Raw genomic sequence first — 18,067 nt, 5'->3', positions numbered from 1 at the left:
CACAGCTGATAGCTAAGATGGGATGCAAATAGCCCCACATAAACTCTTCAAATTAGCATCAGCTAGATCAGTGGTTCTCAACCTGTGGGTCGGGACCCCGTTGGGGGGTCGGATGACGATTTGCCAGGGGTCACTTAAGACCATCGGAAATTATGGAAAGTATACTTGCGAGTCGAAGAATCGCGCTCCAATGGTTGACTCCACAAGCCAGCTGCAGGCTCTTCAAATCGCTAGCCAAATTCGGCTTCAGGCGCGATGAATTAAAAAAGAGAGAAATCTTTGCTCTGATGTCTCCCCCTCAAGCCAGCTGCAATCACTCCCAATCGCTAGCCTAATCTGGCTTCAGGCGCGATAAACTTAATAGGGGAGGAGTCTCTGCTTTAATGCCTCCGTCCTCAAGGCAATCGCAAGCAGTTCAGATCGCTAGCCAATACGGCTTCAGGCGCGATAAATTCAAAACGAAAATAATTTTACGGTTGGGGTCGCCACATCGTGGGGGATTGTATTAAAGGGGTCGCCACATCGTGGGGAATTGTATTAAAGGGGTCGCAGCACTATAAAGGTTGAGAACCACTGAACTAGATCAAGGGTCCCCAACCTGTGAGCCTTGGCCCACTAATGGGCCATGAGGGGTTTGCAACCGAGCTGCAGAAAAGACCAGTAAGCACGCGCGCATGTGCATCCTCACTTTTGTAAGCTCCATTTGCATGAGAGGCAGGTGCACACATTCAAATGGAGCTGCGTCTGCATGCACATGCTTGCCAGCCACTCGCCAGAACCATTCCCTCTCCCCCTCACCCACACTGGTCCACAAAGTCGGAAAACTTGGGGAACTCTGAACCAGATGCTGTGAACTAATCCATTATGTGACGACTTGACTTGACTTGATTTTCAGCCAGTGCAAGCAGTGCTCAACAAACAATCACAATTGAATCCAAAATTTCTGTTGCTAAGCATGGCAGTTGCAAAGTGAGTTGTGCCTCACTTTACGTCTTTTTGCCACAGTTCTTAACTGAATCACTGCAGTTCTTAAGTGAACCATGCAGTCCTTAAGTGACTCTGGCTTCTCCCATTGACTTTGCGTGTCTGAAGCTGGCTGGGAAAGTTACAAACAGTGATCACATGACCTCAGGACACTGCAACTGTCATAAGTACATGCCAGTTGCCAAGCACCCAAATTTTGATCACATGACCATGGGGATGTTGCCACAGGTGTAAGTATGAAAATGGCTCATAAGTCACTTTTTTTGGTGCTGTTGTAACTTCAAACAGTCACTAAATGAATGGTTGTACCTGTATGGTTAATTTACAATGTTTTGTGAGTTCACATGTAATGTGAGCTTATTGGCTTATTCAACAAACTACAGTTAAAATAGACCGTGGTTTAACATGCTCTGTAAATCCTATCGTTATACAATTAAATGTTTAAGAAGTTGTCAGAGTATTTAAAGATACATTTCTATAAGAAATGAAAAGGTATTTGCAGTTACCATGAATTGCTGGTGACAGTGGGGTGCAATTACAGCTTAATTAACTGCCAAGTGATTCTGCATATATCTGTTTAAAAGTTTGCTTAATCACTCAATAACCAGCATTTGGTGGATTTGCAGTAGTCTCTGCAAATCAGTAATTTGAACAAAGAAGGTTAGGGAAAGGAATTATCTTTATAAAGGTGCTTTGAGTGTATATAATGTGTGAGGTCAAAATCTTACAAATGAAATGTATCAACTCAAATAAAGAAAAAAATGGCTTAATATATACTTGGAACAATCTCCAAATGACATTTATGTGCTATAATACTCTTGCACATGAACTCAATTATATTTTAATATCTTCTTTAAAACATTATGGGTTGTTTTTTTAAAAAATCATTCTCTCTAGAAAGTTGAAATGTAGGCGAAATAGATATGGCTTGTGCTAAAATGATCACATGGTTGCTTTTTTTGGTGCAATATTAAAAGCAGCCAAGTCCATGGAATGGCAAGTAAGCTGTTTAGGGGTGTAGCAACAACGCTGCAGTTTCCTATAGGTCACAACTGCACAACATAACAAATGATCAATCCTTCAAAGGAGACCAAATCAAGAAATTTGGTCTCCTTTGAAACCACAGGGATTCCAGGGACATTATTGATGTAAGTATAATAACAGAATCTTGAAAGTCTGTCCAAATTTCTCTCTGTCCCATCTAGGCTTAAAAAAAAACCCACAAATCAGGCATAGTTATTTTGAGTTTCCTTCTCACACTTGCTCCTGGACTGTACAATCATCACTTCAAGTCCCTTCTTAATGGCTCTTTCATACTTTTCCCAACATCATCTCAGAATTCCTCTACTCAAATTTACTATAGAACTATATCTTTGAGCATAATTGATAAATACCAGAACCGAAGAAAAACTGCAGCTGAAGATTCAGAGACACATCTCTAAGAAGATGCTCTTATTGTAGATGCTAAATGAATCCTTAATGAGATAGAAAACCAGCTATTAGTAGCTACAAAGTGTTACGCGTCAATCATATATCTAGAAGACACAAATCCCACTCTTACGTGTCTTACTTTCATCCATATGCAGATGGTCCTCGCTTCACAACTGCCCTGTTTAATGACTGTTTGCAGTTACAACAGTCTTGAAAAAGTAACTTCACAGCTTGTTCTTGCAATGACGACCGATACAGCATCCCCATAGTCACAAAAGTGAGATTCAGATACCATACAACTGGCAGGTGTTTACCACTGTTACAGCATCCTATGGTCTCAGGATTGTCATTCTTCCGCGCAGGATTGGCATAGAATTATTATTAATTATTAATTTTAATGGGGTTTTATGGTCAATGTATTTTAATTGTAGGCCAAATTTAATAGGTTTTTTTAATATTGGTTTTTAATTGTATTGTATTTATTTATTGTTGGTTTTATCTGGCTGTAAACCGCCCTGAGTCCTTCAGGAGAAGGGCGGTATAGAAATTATATTATTATTATTATTATTATTATTATTATTATTATTATTATTATTATTATTATTATTATTATTATTATTATTATTATTATTATTATTATTATTACCATCAGCTGCCAACAAGCAGAATCAATGGAGAATCTGGCACTTAAAATCGCAAGTTACGGTCCCATGATATTTCACTTAACAACTGCATTGTATGTAGTCATGAAACGAGAACTATCCATATTTTAATTGACTGACAGCCACCTGGTTCTCTCTGGAACAGTAATGATATCTTTATAGGTTAATGTAAACAGACTGGTTTCCATCCCTGGGCTTATCCACAAGTATACAGGCTAATACTCTTTAAAGTACTCATATTTCTCATATCCTATATCAGATGTGTCAAGCTCGATTTCATTGAGGGCCATATCAGGGTTGCGTTTGACCTTGGAAGACTGGGCTGGGTGTGGCCAGGATGGGTGTGGCCAGCTTGATGTCACGCGTGTTGGGAGTGCTTGTGGTGGTTCAAGTGTTCTGCCAGTGAAAACGGGCTCCTGAGCCCTGTTTTTGGCTGCGACGGCCTCCTGCAACCCTCTGCCAGTGAAAATGACTGAAAATGGAGCCTGGAAGGGCTGCATACCATCCTCCCAAGCTGTGTTTTCACTGGCAGAGGCAACATGGGCTAGTCCTTCATTATTTCCAGGGTGGCCCCGTGGGCCAGATCTAAACAGCCCGCTGGCCGGATTCAGCCCACGGGCCTTGAGTTTTGACACCCCTGTCCTATATACTCTCATATATGATTTCATATACATACTCCTCTCCCGTCAAAGCTGACTAACTTCTACATTCCCCTTTGAAAAGTCCCAGAACTTAACCCAATTTCTCTTCCTAGCAGTTGTCAGCGTGGAAGGCAGATCCGTCCATCTGAACAACTTAGTCCAGGAAGCTCAGCAACGGGTGAATGACCTGTCTGCACAAGTCATGAGTGAAAGTCTCGGCACAGACAGCTCTGAGAAGGAGAAGCAGCTGAAAGCCTGGGAGTGGAGATACCGGCTTTACAAACGCATGAAGTCCAGCTTTGAACATTCCAGTAAGAGCCAAGGGAGAAATGCCTGGATGAGTGAAATGGGTGGAACAGAAATAATTCATAAAACAGATTGGGTCTCCAGGGATTCCTCTCTCCGTGTTTCAGCTGCGCAACTAACCTGCTTGACAAATGGGTTACAGGTAGAATAGCAACCCACCTGTTCCTAAAATAAGACAAGTGCAGGGTTAGAAAAGAATTATTCAGTTGTCTGTTCATGGAGATGGACATTTAGCATAAAGAAGGTTGGCAACTATTAGACCTTCTTAAAGAAGCTGCTTGAAACAGTGGAAAAGCATCTTGCATTGCGACGTAATAAAATATATTTCATCCCCAGTGCGGTGAGGTTCATGACTTGCGATGCCGATGTCAGAAAATATGAAGTCTTTTAACAAATAGTCTGTGTTTTACATGCAGGAAAGTTTTAACTGCTAAGCCAGTCTGACACATCCTTAAACCTGCATTAGAAACAGCTGCTTATATTTGCTTTTATAAAATACATGATATCTAAACATACAGTACAATCAGTGTCTAAATAAATTCTAAATACGAATAAAAATTCATCAGTGCTTCCGTTATTCTGTCCCTTTGGCAAAGCCTGTTTTACTGAGGAAATGTGATGTTCTAAATGATGATATTCTAAATCTTGTACTATGCTTACATATAAGTACATGCCATTAGAAATACTTACGCTGTATTCTCCCAAATAGACGAAGAGAACAAGAGAAACCAATGGTGTCGAACAGTCTCATTAGCATAGATGCCTTGTTTTCATTACAAACACAAGAGACTTCAGTAGAAAGCTCTCCAGCCCTCGTTGCATGGCTTCGACTCATTTCTTCAATGACCCAGGGCAGTGTTTGAAAAATATTTGTTCCGCATGAAGTACAGTGTTTTTCCTCTGTTCGCAGGAGCCCCTGAGGCACCAACCAACATCTGCCTTATGGTAACAAGCAGCACATCACTCACTGTCACTTTCCAAGAGCCTCATAGCATCAATTCAGCAGTGGTGACAAAATACAAAGGTAATAGATTTGTATCAATTTCATGAGCTTTCATGAATGTGTGTTAAACAATACAGGGGCTTTGTATCTTTGTTGTAGTTGAAAGTAGTTCCTCAACATGACTTGGATTAGATATGTGATTTATTTTAATAATGGGAGGACAATCTGACACCTTTAAGCCACATGTGTCTTAAACTTTCTTCCTTCCTTCCTTCCTTCCTTCCTTCCTTCCTTCCTTCCTTCCTTCCTTCCTTCCTTCCTTCCCTCCCTCTCTCTTCTGTATCTCTCTTCAGCGACAGCATGTTTAAGCCCTAACATGGTCTTGATAGTAATTAAGAAAAGCTAGAAAAGACACAGAACCTTCCCTACCCAAACCTAGGAAAGGAAAGAGGGGAGGGGAGGAGAGAGAGGAGCGGAGGGGAGGAGGCAGAGTTGGTATTCAACAGGTTCTGACCAGTTCTGGAGAACCGGTAGTGGAAATTTTGAGTAGTTTGGAGAACCGGTAAATATGACCTCTGACTGTCCCTGCCCCCATCTATTCTCTACCTCCCGAGACCCAGCTGATCTGGAGGAAATGGGGATTTTGCAGTAACATTCCTGTGGAGTGGGAATGGAGATTTTACAGTATCCTTCACCTGCCATGCCCACCAAGCCATGCCCACCAAGCCATGCCACGCCCACCAAGCCACGCCCACAGAACCGGTAGTAAAAAAAAATTGAATCCCACCACTGGGCGGAGAGGTCATAGCTCTCAGTTTCTCAGCAAAACTTAAATGTATTATCCGTCACATAGACCCCAATATCTTAATATGATATTGAAATGCAGAACTGAGACACTCACTCCTCGGTTGTTGTTTTTCGGGATTCACCACTGAACATTTGTAACCCTGAATGCTAGTCCTCCTTTCTATCAGCATGTACAGCATGTATAGCTCACAATGTTTTACTTCCCATCATTATTTGGGGAAAATAGTGTTTTGACTAAGTATAGTTTGTCTTCATTTTGGTCCTGCCATCATTCCCTTTATTCTTCACAAGTCCTTAAAGATTGGCTTCCGTTAATTCACCTATCAGTTGATACTATCCCAAATGAGAAAACATGACAGAAATCTAAAAGTGGGGCCCATTCCTTAATGAAAGGTGCAAGGTGTTATTATGTGGAAAAGCAGGAGGAGGGATTGCTGTCTATACATTGCTCTGAATTCCTGTATGAAAGGCAGGAGATAAATTAATAAAAAAGAGCAGGAATATTTGTTTCAGTAGTAACTAAGGATTATCACAAGAGCCCCATAGTTACTTATCTGCTACTTTCTGGTGGTGTTTCACCATTTCACTAAAATTTAGATTTTTTCAGTTTCTAGAGCCACATACAGTTGTAAACCACAAGCTAAAACTGGAATTTGTTACATGGTGTGATGGCATGTACAAATTAACTTCCCCCAATCTAGTGCCTTTTAAATGTGTTGGATGTCTCCCGCGCCATTATCTCTCAGTTTCTATTGGCCATAGTGATTGAGAATGATGGAATCCGGAATCTCTCTAGGCAGTATTTGAGACACTAGCTTGGATGTAGCTGTCACAAATCTTTCTCAAGCTGTTATTTTATTTTATGCTTTTTTGCTATAGTTTAGGAATAAACTATACCCTTATTCACAGCAAGTGTACAGATTGAAAACCTCTCCTTCCTTGGGAAGACGTGCTCAGGAAATAATCGGACAGAGAAAGAATCCATCTCTCAACTGTTGCTTTCTGTAGGAATTTTTCTTACAGAAAACTAGTAGACCTTGAAGTAATCCAGCCTCAGAATAGCTGTTCGAAGTGTTCTAAGCCTGAAACAAAATATATACGCTCCAATATATACGCTTTGTTTTGAGGTCAGGCTGAAATAAGCTATTTTGCTTCAAGCTCGGGGTTCGGCTTTATGAATTTTCAGCAGCAGCGAGGACTAACCCAATCTTTAGTGCTGTTGGTTTAAATTGGATGAGGTACCATGTGAAATCTTGAGAGAAAGGCAACAATGAAGCTGATGGTGAAGCAGAAAGAGAAGGCTGCATCCAACAGCAAGTCATTGCTGCTTTTTAAAAAAAAAAAAAGAGGAGGGGGGCAACTTAAGGCTTACCTGGGAAACACTATCTGGAATGCAGGTAGTGAAAGGGATTCAGGTGTCTATGGAACGAACTGTTTTCTTAGTTTTGGTAATGCTACTGAGATTGCCCAAATGCAAAGACTACCAATATAGGGTTGGTTCGGTTGGCACTGGTGAATATATGTGTGCACATGCTGTGCATATTTTTGTGTCCTATTGAGGTTGGGCTTCCAGGTGAATTTAAAAATCCAAAGAAGCTGCCTTCTGTCAGGGTTCCAAGTAATAAATCCATAGCAAGCAAGACTCTGAGGCAGGTTGATTCCTCAAAGAATTCTTTTATTGGAATTATCATATTGGCACATATCTGGTGAAAACCGACTCTGAATTCTCCCGCGGTTTTCACCTAATTAAAAGTTTTTCTACTTCCTCAAAACAATCAGTCACATGCTCCAATCACAGTGCAGGCTGGCAGCCGGATGGCATCACTCCGCCTTCCTCCGACCAGGTGTGAGAATGTCCTTGGTTCCCAAGAGAAAATATGTTGTTTTGGCTACAGACCCCTCTATACCAAATCCCCCCTCCCTATCCCTCAGCTCCAGTGTGGCAACGCTGAAGTGGACAAAATGCCTTCAGTCAGGTCAGCTTCAGGGTTGACACCTTGTTCACGTACGGCGCGTGCCCTGCATGCACGTTCTTGGGTCTTCTAGTTTCAGTATTAACGTCATTCGTGTAATTCAGAAATGCCATCGCCATCGGTTGCTTTTACTGAGGTTGTGCCTGGCAGATGGATGGCAAAAAGGGAGCGTGCTAAACTGTAGCTTAATCTTGTTAAATAGGTGGAGTGGCAGTGCCTCCAGAAGAATTGGCTAAGAGGATTTCAAAAAGAAAAGAAAACATTAAGAAAATTTCATTGGAATAGCATGATGTACAATTTCTGCCTTTCTGGCTGTGTTTTGTTTATCTTCAGGCAGTAATGGTACCACTGCATCGGAAAGTTAAAACAATTATCTGTTTTATCTTGTCAAGGTGTTGGCTCAGAGTCTCAGGATCTGCGGGGAGAGAAGGGAGAAGTATCTGATAATAGATTTTAAATTAAAGTCAGAGATTTTCTAGGGGTAGAGCTGCACCCGTGAGGATTTGTTTTCATTTTTTTAAAAAGTGTTTTCCCCAATTACTATATTCTACAAGTTGACTGGCAGCTGGCAGCATATATCATAAAACATGGAATGTAGATTCATAGGGCTGGAAGGGACCTCGGAGATCTCCTAGTCCTACTCCCTGCTCAAGGCAGCAGATTTTATATCATCATAGTCAAATGGTTGTCCAATCTATTCTTTAAAATCTCCAGTGATGGTGCATCCGTAATTTAGAGAGTCTAGCTGTTCCACTGATTAATTGTTCTCACTGTCAGGAAATTTCTCCTTAATTCTAAGTTGAATCTCTGACAAGCTTCTGCCCAGTTGCTTTTTGTTCTATAAAGACGCAACATGCCGGCGGTGTGGGAAGAAAGGACACTTAGCTCAGGTTTGCAGAGCGCCCAACCTTCCCGCCGAAAATTCAAATCGAATCAAAACGCTGAACCGGAAAGGCGGCCCGCGATTGGTTCAAACAAGAAAGGCGAAGTCTAACCAAACGACTGTCATTATAGGCCCAACCAAAGTGGAAAAGAAGATTTTCACAAAGCCCAAGATCGAGGGAGTACGGTGCAGGCTTGAAGTAGACACGGATCAGCGATCACCATCATGTCCTGGGACACTGGCGAAGTCGCTGCCGTCCGTCAAGCGCCATCTGCAAGCACAGCGGCTACGAGTGCACGACTACCAGGGAATCGCATCCCTGTTCGAGGGACCACCTCCGTCCGAGTCGAGCACGGCCCTCACAAAAGACCCTGCCCATCACGATCGTCGAAGGAACTCTGCCCAGTCTGTTGGGACTAGACTGGTTTCGTGCCCTGGGCATGGGAGTGACTGGCATCTACAGAAGTGACTGCAATTTGAAAGACATTCTCTTTAACGAGTTCAAGATGTCTTCAAGGACTGCCTGGGCAAGTACAAGGGGACCCCTATTTCCTTCAACTTAGACCCCAGGTAGCCCCCATTAGGCTTAAGGCGAGGAGAGTCCTTTGCCCTAAAACCAAAATTGATAAGGAGCTGGACAAGCTCATAAATCAGGGGTTTTGGTGCCAGTCGATCACGCAAAGTGGGAGACGCCAATCGTCACCCCATCAAATCGGACGGGTCAATTAGAATTTGCGCTGACTACAAGGCGACGCTTAACAAAGCCTTACAGAAAAGCGCACGGCCCCGTAGTGCAACATTTATTGCACTCTTGGGGCAAGGGCAAGTCTTTGCAAAGTTAGACTTGGCCCAAGCCTACCAACAACTGCCAGTAGACGCCCGCACAGCCAAGCCCAAACGACAGACGCACAGGGGGCATTCAAGTGCACCCGATTGCAATTTGGGGTTAGTGTGGCACCAGGGCTGTTCCAAAACCTGATGGAACGACTACTGCAAGGGCTCCCAGGGGTAGTTCCCTACTTCGATGATGTCCTAATTTCAGGGGAAAACATGGAGGAATTGGGGGAGCGGTTAAGAAAGGTCTTGAGCATTTTCCGGACAGCCGGATTAAAAGTCAAGACAAATAAATGTCAGATAGGGGTCGAATCGGTCGATTTCTTGGGCTACCGGATAGACAAGAAAGGAATTCACCCTACTGAGAGCAAGGTTAAGGCAATTAGGAAGGCTCCAGCGCCCAAAAACAAAGCAGAGCTGCAGGCATTCCTGGGATTGGTTAATTTTACGCGGTCTTTTAAAGAACAAAGCAACTGCTATGGAACCGCTGCATAGGCTCTTAGGAAAAATACTGTTTGGTCTTGGGGAAAGTCAGAAAATAGGGCTTTTGAAGCAGTAAAGAACCTGCTCTCAAGTGATAGCCTGCTCATCCAATATCACGACTCACTACCCCTAGTGCTGGTTTGCGTCCCCTTATGGGGTGGGGCTGTACTCAGCCATAGACTTCCAAACGGCACAGAAGCCCCTATAGCGTTTCTACTCTAGAACGATGTCCTCCCAGAGAGGAACTACAGCCAATTAGACAAAGAAGCATTAGCCATTGTATCAGGGGTCAAAAATTCCATGAGTATGTCTTTGGGCGGAATTTTGAAATCGTGACTGACCACAGACCGTTACTGGGATTACTGGCTGGCGACCGCCAACGCCTGTGGCACTTTCGCCACGCTTGACTCGATGGACTATATTTTAGCCGCTTACTCATACAAGCTGCAGCATCGACCGGGAAAAGAAGTGGGGCATGCAGACGATTGAGCCGATGCCCACTGCCAGGGGCGATCAAGACCCCACTCCGGGACACCCATCCTCCTTATTGACTCGTTGACTCTGGCCCAGTCACATCAAAGGAAGTGGCTCGGCATCATACCGACATTGTGTTAAGGACTGTACTCGGTTGGGTACAGAGAGGGTGGCCGCGCCCGGCTTAACGGTTCAAAGAATTTGTTAAGAAACGTGATGAGCTCTCGGCTCAAGGGGTGCCTGTTATGGGGTGATCGTGTAATAATTCCTGTTAAGTTAAGGGCAAGGTATTGGACCTCCTCCACGAGGGTCACCCAGGCATCGTAAGGATGAAGGGGTTAGCTAGAAGCTATGTATGGTGGCCACTCATGGACGCAGAGATTGCTGAGAGGGTAGGGAAATGCCAAGCTTGCCAAGAGTCCAGACCGCTACCCCAACAGCCCCAGTCAGAGAATGGGAAAAGCCCCAAGGGCCTTGGTCAAGAATCCACATTGACTTTGCTGGCCCTTTCACGGCCAAACGCTCCTAGTGGTGGTGGACGCATTTTCCAAATGGTTAGAGATCATACTTATGAAGTCCACCACAGCCAAGCAGTAATCGCAACCCCGCGCCACCTATTCGCAACTCACGGGTTGCCGGACACTCTGGTGTCCGACAATGGGCCCCACCACGGCAGCCCAGTTTGAAGAGTACCTGGCAGAGGAAGGCATCCGACATGCCCTCTCTGCACCTTTCCACCCTGCGCCGAATGGCCTTGCAGAGCGCTCCGTCCGGAGCGCTAAGGAGGCATTGTCCAGGCTCAAGCCAGGTGACTGGCAAACAAAATAGACTTTTTCCTAGCCGTCCAGCACAGAACCCCAAGCACAGCCACTGGAAAAGCCCAGCCGAATTGCTAATGGGACGGAAACTCCGTGCCCACTTGATCGCTTGAACCCCATTACACACCCGAGGGTTACAAGGGGAGCTAGAAAACAAGGGAAATGAGCATAGGCGACCGGGTGTGGGCCCGAAACTATGGGGACGGCCCTAGTTGGGTCGCAGGACAAGTAACAAAAGTAACAGGGCCAAAATCGACGTGGTAGAGCTACCAGACAACCGAGTGTGGCGGCGCCACATAGATCAGTTAAGGAAACGAATAACTGACCAAACCAAACCAACAGAGACAGGTAATGACCAATACCACTTTGAATCCACAGCTGACAATGACCCGGGAGGCGCAAGACTTAGCTGAGGTCCCAGAGTTCCAGCGACGCCATCAGGTCCCGAGGGAAACAGCAGGAAAATTCCAAAATTAATCCAAGGCCGGATGGCCAAGAAAAAGAGTCGGCCAATAATCCAGAGCCCGATGGCCCAGAGAAAGAGCTGGGAGGAGAAACAGCCCTCCGACCAGCTCAAAACACCACCCAGAACTGAACCGCGCAGGTCAGAAAGAACTAGGAGACGCCCAGGTTATTTGCGTGACTACGTCGAAAAATAACATGTAAATAAATATGTAAATAAGACCAAGTGTTTTCTGGGAGGGGAGGAGTGTTATGTATTAACAGTTGTGCCTTTAAATATTTGAGCGGGAAATCAGCACGTTGCTGATTGGACGAAGCCTCCAGCAGAACTGTATAAAAGGAGAGGTTTTTCCCCCAGCCTGTTGCTGGGTTCACCCTATATTAAAGAGCTGTTGTCACTACCCTGGTCTCCAGCCTCGTTACTCCCCGAACTTAACAGCTGGGATCGCCAGAGGAGCCTTTTAAAAGCATTTTTTACAGCCTCTTCGGTTGAAGAGGTTGTAGAAAGAACCCTTTTAAAGAGTTCTGAAGATCCCAGCTGAGTTGCCTGATCGCCAGAACCCTTTAAAAGCATTTTTTACAACCTCTTTGGCCAAAGAGGTTATAGAAAAATGCTTTTAAAAGGTTCTGATGATCCCAGCTAAGCCGCACGATCATCAGAGGCTTTTTTTTTTTACTTTTAAAAGCATTTTTTCAGCCAAAGAAAAAATGCTTTTAAAAGTAAAAAAAAAAACCTCTGATGATCGTGTGGCTCAGCTGGGCATGGGGGCGGGCAGGGATTTTTGCTACTGGTTCTACGAACCATCCGCCACCATTGCTACTGGATCGGGCGATCCAATCCGAACTAGGAGCATTTCACCCCTGATCTATCACTATTGTTGAAGGTACACCGAAAGCTTATGCACCGGAGACAAATTCCTTGTGTGTCTAATCACACTTGGCCAATAAAGAATTCTAATTCTAATGTTGAAGAATACTGGGCCCAAGATAGAGCTTTGAGATACCGCACTGCATACTTCCCTCATGCAGATCTAGTTCTATTGAGGACTACACGCTGGGTGGTTGGTCAGCCAACTGCAAATCTATCTGGTGATGCTACCGTCTATTCCTCATCGTTCTTTCTTATCAAGAAGTAGGCTATGATTTTACTTTGTCAAACACCTTACTGAAGTCCACACGTCGGGGTTCCTACGGTATGTCCACAACATTTCTTTGATCTATTAATTTAGTTCCTTTGTCAAAGTAGGTAATACAATTTGTCTGCCATGATATGTTTTTAACGAACCCTTGCTGACATCTAGTAAAAAGCTTGTTCATTTCAAGGTGCTCTCGAATCTACTGCTTGATTATCTTATCCAGAATTTTCCCAGGTATTGAGGTCAAGCTGATTGGCTTATAATTTTCTGGATCAATTCCCCCCCCCCTTTTTTTTTTATAGATTAGAACCACTTCATCCCTTTTCCAGCCTTTCCTGCGCTACAGGAACTTTACATTCAGTAGCTCTAAGATTACATCTGCCAGTTCCTTCAGAACCCTGGGATGTAAATTATCCAGTCCACATGATTTGTATGCGATTTGAGGGTGGATAGGTATTCTCTTACTAATTCCTTGCCTATTTTGACTCATATACCTGTTTATCTCCTGTTTTTTTGATAAGTTGGGCTATTTCTTCCGTTTTGCGTAAAAAGAGATCCAAAGAAAGAATTAAGCAATTCTTTCTCCCTGTCTCCTTCTTGTCATATTCTCCCACTAGTGGACTTATCATTTCCTTCACTTACTTGTTCCTTACATATTGAAAGAAAACTCTTTTTAAATAATTTTTAGCATTAGTTGCCAGTCTTAAATCATTCTGGGCCTTAGCTTTCCTGACTTCCTCCTTGCAGATTCAGACTACTTGTATTCTTTTAGTTATGTACCCCTCTTTCCAGGTTTCCCCCCCCACATTTGACCTTTTTATCCCTCAGTTTATCAGAGAACTCTGTGTGGAACCCTAATAGCCTCATCAGGTGTCTTTTTTTCCCTTTATTTGTGGTATTGTTTTTGCTGGGGCCTTCATTATCTCATTTTTGAGGGTTTTACAAGCAGGAATCCTGCTTAAGCTCTCTCTCTTAGTTTGCTGAAATCAGCTCTCTTAAAGTCTAAAACAATATTCTGACTTGGTTCATTTACCTGTGGTTGCATTATGGTGAATTCAAGTATGACATGGTTAATCTCTGCCAAAGTTCCTATATATTCCCTCAACCATTTCAACCCTATTAGTGAGAATTAAGTCCAATATAGCTGTTCCTCTAGTTCCCTCCTCTGCTTTTTATAAGACAAAATTGTCATCTAGGCACATCAAGAATTTGTTTGATCTCCCACATACTGTAGAGTTTTTTCATTCCACCTATTTGCTTAGCCATGGAGTGAAAAAAAAATTAGCAAGATGTTTGTTCGGCGTTCTAGTGTTCCCTGTAGCCATCAAATCGATTCATGTTTTGTTCCATCAGAGTACAGTCAACTCAAAACTTGAAACAAAACATCATTTTCTACTTGAAAAATTGTGTGCATACCCCTAATTTCCTTTCCCAGCTGATTTTACACAAACCAATGTTGAGAACATGAATTTTCTTTACAAATACAAGTCAAGAAAACTTAAAGGCTTATAACAGCATGTGGGAAATTGAGAGAAATTGACTTTTAGAACATTTATTTTTTATAGTTTTATCTGTTTCAGGAATCTACTTCACGCACTTTATTCACGGTATTGAACATATAGCTCTGGTGTGACTTAAAATAAATAAGTACATAAATGGTTTAATAGGAAAAAAGTTTTGAAATTCTCCTCTATCCGAATGCTTCAAAGCATTCTGTTTTAGCAGAATGGGGAACAACCATCAAGGCTTGGTTATAATGTTTTACGGCAAGGAAATGTGACATTTAGACATTTAGAAAGTCTAAAACAATGCAATTATATTAATGCGCCCTAGTTTAAATATACATGAATTTTAAACCACATGGAATTGCTATTACACTTCAATTTTTAAACCAATTTCTCCGGAATGTCCTTGTCTTCTTATTAGGTATGAAAATGGTTTTTCTGAAATTTTAGACTTGTCTTTGCAAACATACACAGGATGGCCCTTTTCAGTCATTTGTGTATATTTAGAAAATAGGATAACAATGTTTTGGTCATTCTCTAGCCACTGGTTCTCAATCTTTTTGAATCCATGGCACAATATTGAATATAGCATTGCTTTGAAGCACACCAGAAAATTAATCATATATAAGAATTTTTAAAAATGTTGGGAATAGTTTAAAGGGAAGTTATTATTTTTTTTAAAAAAATGAACACAACTTAATATACAGACTATATAGAATAAACATAAACAGTAGCCATGGTGGCACAGTGGTTAGAATGCAGAATTGCAGGCTAATTCGGCTCACAGCAGGGTGTTCAATCTTGACCGGCTCAAGGTTGACTCAGCCTTCCATAGAATAGAAGAATAGAATAGAATAGAATAGAATTTTTATTGGCCAAGTGTGATTGGACACACAAGGAATTTGTCTTGGTGCATATGCTCTCAATGTGCATAAAAGAAAAGATACGTTCATCAAGGTACAACATTTACAACACAATTGATGGTCAATATATCAATATAAATCATAAGGATTGCCAGCAACAAAGTTACAGTCATACAGTCATAAGTGGAAGGAGATTGGTGATGGGAACGATGAGAAGATTAATAGTAGTGCAGATTTAGTAAATAGTTTGACAGTCTTGAAGGAATTATTTGTTTAGCAGAGTGATGGCCTTCGGGAAAAAACTGTTCTTGTGTCTAGTTGTTCTGGTATGCAGTGCTCTATAGCGTCGTTTTGAGGGTAGGAATTGAAACAGTTTATGTCCTGGATGTGAGGGATCTGTAAATATTTTCACGGCCCTCTTCTTGATTCGTGCAGTATACAGGTCCTCAATGGAAGGCAAGTTGGTAGCAATTATTTTTTTCTGCACTTCTAATTATCCTCTGAAGTCTGTGTCTTTCTTGTTGGGTTGCAGAACCGAACCAGACAGTTATAGAGGTGCAAATGACAGACTCAATAATTCATCCTTCCGAGGTTAGTCAAATGAGGACCCAGATTATTGGCGGCCATATGCTGACGATATAAACTGCTTAGAGAGGACTGTAAAGCACTATGAAGTGGTACATAAGCCTAAGCGCTATTGCTATAATACGAAAAAAACTTTTAAAAATAACATGCACACAAAATCTTGTGCCATACTAGTAAATAAGCCAAGTCATGGCTATGTGTCATGGCATACCAGCTGAGAACAACTACTCTAAGGCATCTAGATTGTGTTTGCACAATATAACTTAAAACCTAAATAAAACCATGCATCTTATTTAAATTCACTGAGAATGGTGGTATCTATTTTTTCCCCCAGGTCTGGCCTCTAGGCCATGCTGATGAAGGAATTCTGAGATTTAAACTCATTCAGAGGGTGGCAGTTTAGGGAAGGCTCTTCTAAGCTGCCCAAAAGAAAGATACGCAAAGGCCACAGTGTAGGGTGTCTGGTTACTACCTTTAAAGCCAAAACAACCCGACCATGGCTCTTCTTCACCTCCTCCCGTTCATGCAATCCTGCTGACTGGCATGATTCTGTGATTTTTATAGGCTGGAGGTGAACTGCTAGAGAAGAGCTACCATAAGGGTTTGGATTGCAGAATTAATCTGTCATGCCTTTGTTTTCAGATGACGCCCTCTGATCCACCTCCAACGCAGAAGCTTTCACCACATGCATGGCTATGCGTTTTGTGAAATCTGCTAGCAATCCCTTTGCAATAATGTTTCGTTCCAAAGTGGTGTTCAGGTAGTCCTTGACCTAAAACTATTTGTTTAGTGACCATGCAAAGTGACAACGGGAAAAAAAGTGACTTATGACCGTTTTTCACAATGTTGCAGCATTCTCATGTTCATGTGTTCAGAATTTGGATGCCTGGCAACTGGCTCATATTTATAATGGCTATGGTGTCCCACAGTCATGCGATCACCTTTTGCAACTGTCTGTCAAGCAAAATCAGTGGGGAAACCAGATTCACTTAATAACTGTGTTATTAAGTGAACACCTTCAGTGATTCATACAACTGTGGCAAGAAAAGTCATAAAATGGAGCAAAACTCACTTAATAACTGTTTTGCTTAGCAACAGAAATTTTGGGCTCAATTGTGGTCATAAATCGAGGATTACCTGTACTGTATGTTCATTTATAAAAGATTATTTATTGTCATATATGCATCTCCACAAGTCCCATTAAGTGTAGACATATATATATTTTGGATAACTAAAAATAAAATATGCATCTATGAAGCAACCGTACATACAAGCCAGAGTGTAATAGACTATAGTGACCAAACATCCCGCTTTTGGCAGGACAGTCCCTCTTTTTAATAATTTGTCCCGCGTCCCGCGGCAATTCCAAAAAGTACCGATTTTTTTTTGTTTCACTCCCATTCTAAAAATGGGAGGTGGCAACGCAAGAGGAGGAGGCGGAGAAGGGGGAGTGGTAGAGAAGGGGGCGCAAGAGGGAGGAGAGACGCCGCTTGACTTCACCCGAGAGGAAGAGAAGAGCCAAGAGGAGAGCCGAGCCTGCCTGGAAGAGCCGAGAAGCAGCAGCCGCTCTTCCAGGCATGCGCAGCGCGCCCCCCCCGCCCCCCCCCCCCGTCAATGGTGTCCCACTTTGCCAACGCTGAAATCTGGTCACTTTATAATAGACAAATATTCATATAAAATATATACATTATAATAATTACTGAGATTTGTACCGAACATTTGATAGAATGTAGCATTCTAATACTAATGGATTTAAAGTGATTTGCCCATTCCTTGTATTATCCTATTCATTCAGGGAGATAATGTCTTGGAAGAGTAGCCTGATTCTGAGTAAAATTGCTCCCTTGTGCCATTACATAATAACCATCGATATTAAAAGGCTTATATTGGTGTTTATGCTTGCTTTTCCCACCCTGACCTCTTTCTCTAGTCTCGGAGGCTTCTGGTTTTCATTCTTCACCTCAAAGTCAGAGCTTTGTCAGGGAAAGTAAGATTTCACAGCTTAAAAGACCCCATGCTGAGGAGAGAATTTCTTTGATCCCCAAGCACCATCTTCAGTAGCTGTGCTTTAACAAGTATATAAGGATTTTGTTAGGCAGAAAAAAAAATAACAAGAATATTCAGTGAAAGGCCTCCATTTTGGGGCATGTTGTTTGAAGTACCTCTGAAAAAGATTTTATTTTATTTATTTTATTTATTTTATTTATTGAATTTTTATACCGCCCTTCTCCCGAAGGACTCAGGGCGGTGTACAGCCAAAGTAAAATACAAAATATA

At 42.4% G+C, this 18,067-nt stretch overlaps 1 protein-coding gene across 1 annotated transcript in view; it reads left to right on the top strand.

The window, feature by feature from the left end:
- The window catches only part of ANKFN1 (ankyrin repeat and fibronectin type III domain containing 1), a 214,456-nt gene that overhangs the window by 82,513 nt on the left and 113,876 nt on the right, over positions 1 to 18,067 (top strand). Inside the window, exons 6-7 of the mRNA XM_058172899.1 lie at positions 3,835 to 4,029; positions 4,935 to 5,048. Coding sequence (XP_058028882.1) covers positions 3,835 to 4,029; positions 4,935 to 5,048 — 309 coding nt within the window. The remainder of the gene's footprint in view (positions 1 to 3,834; positions 4,030 to 4,934; positions 5,049 to 18,067) is intronic.

The sequence above is a fragment of the Ahaetulla prasina genome, chromosome 2, assembly GCF_028640845.1.
Source record: "Ahaetulla prasina isolate Xishuangbanna chromosome 2, ASM2864084v1, whole genome shotgun sequence".
Taxonomy (NCBI): domain Eukaryota; kingdom Metazoa; phylum Chordata; class Lepidosauria; order Squamata; family Colubridae; genus Ahaetulla; species Ahaetulla prasina.
Note: the sequence above shows the minus strand (reverse complement) of the source record. Positions and strands in the feature narration are given on the sequence as shown.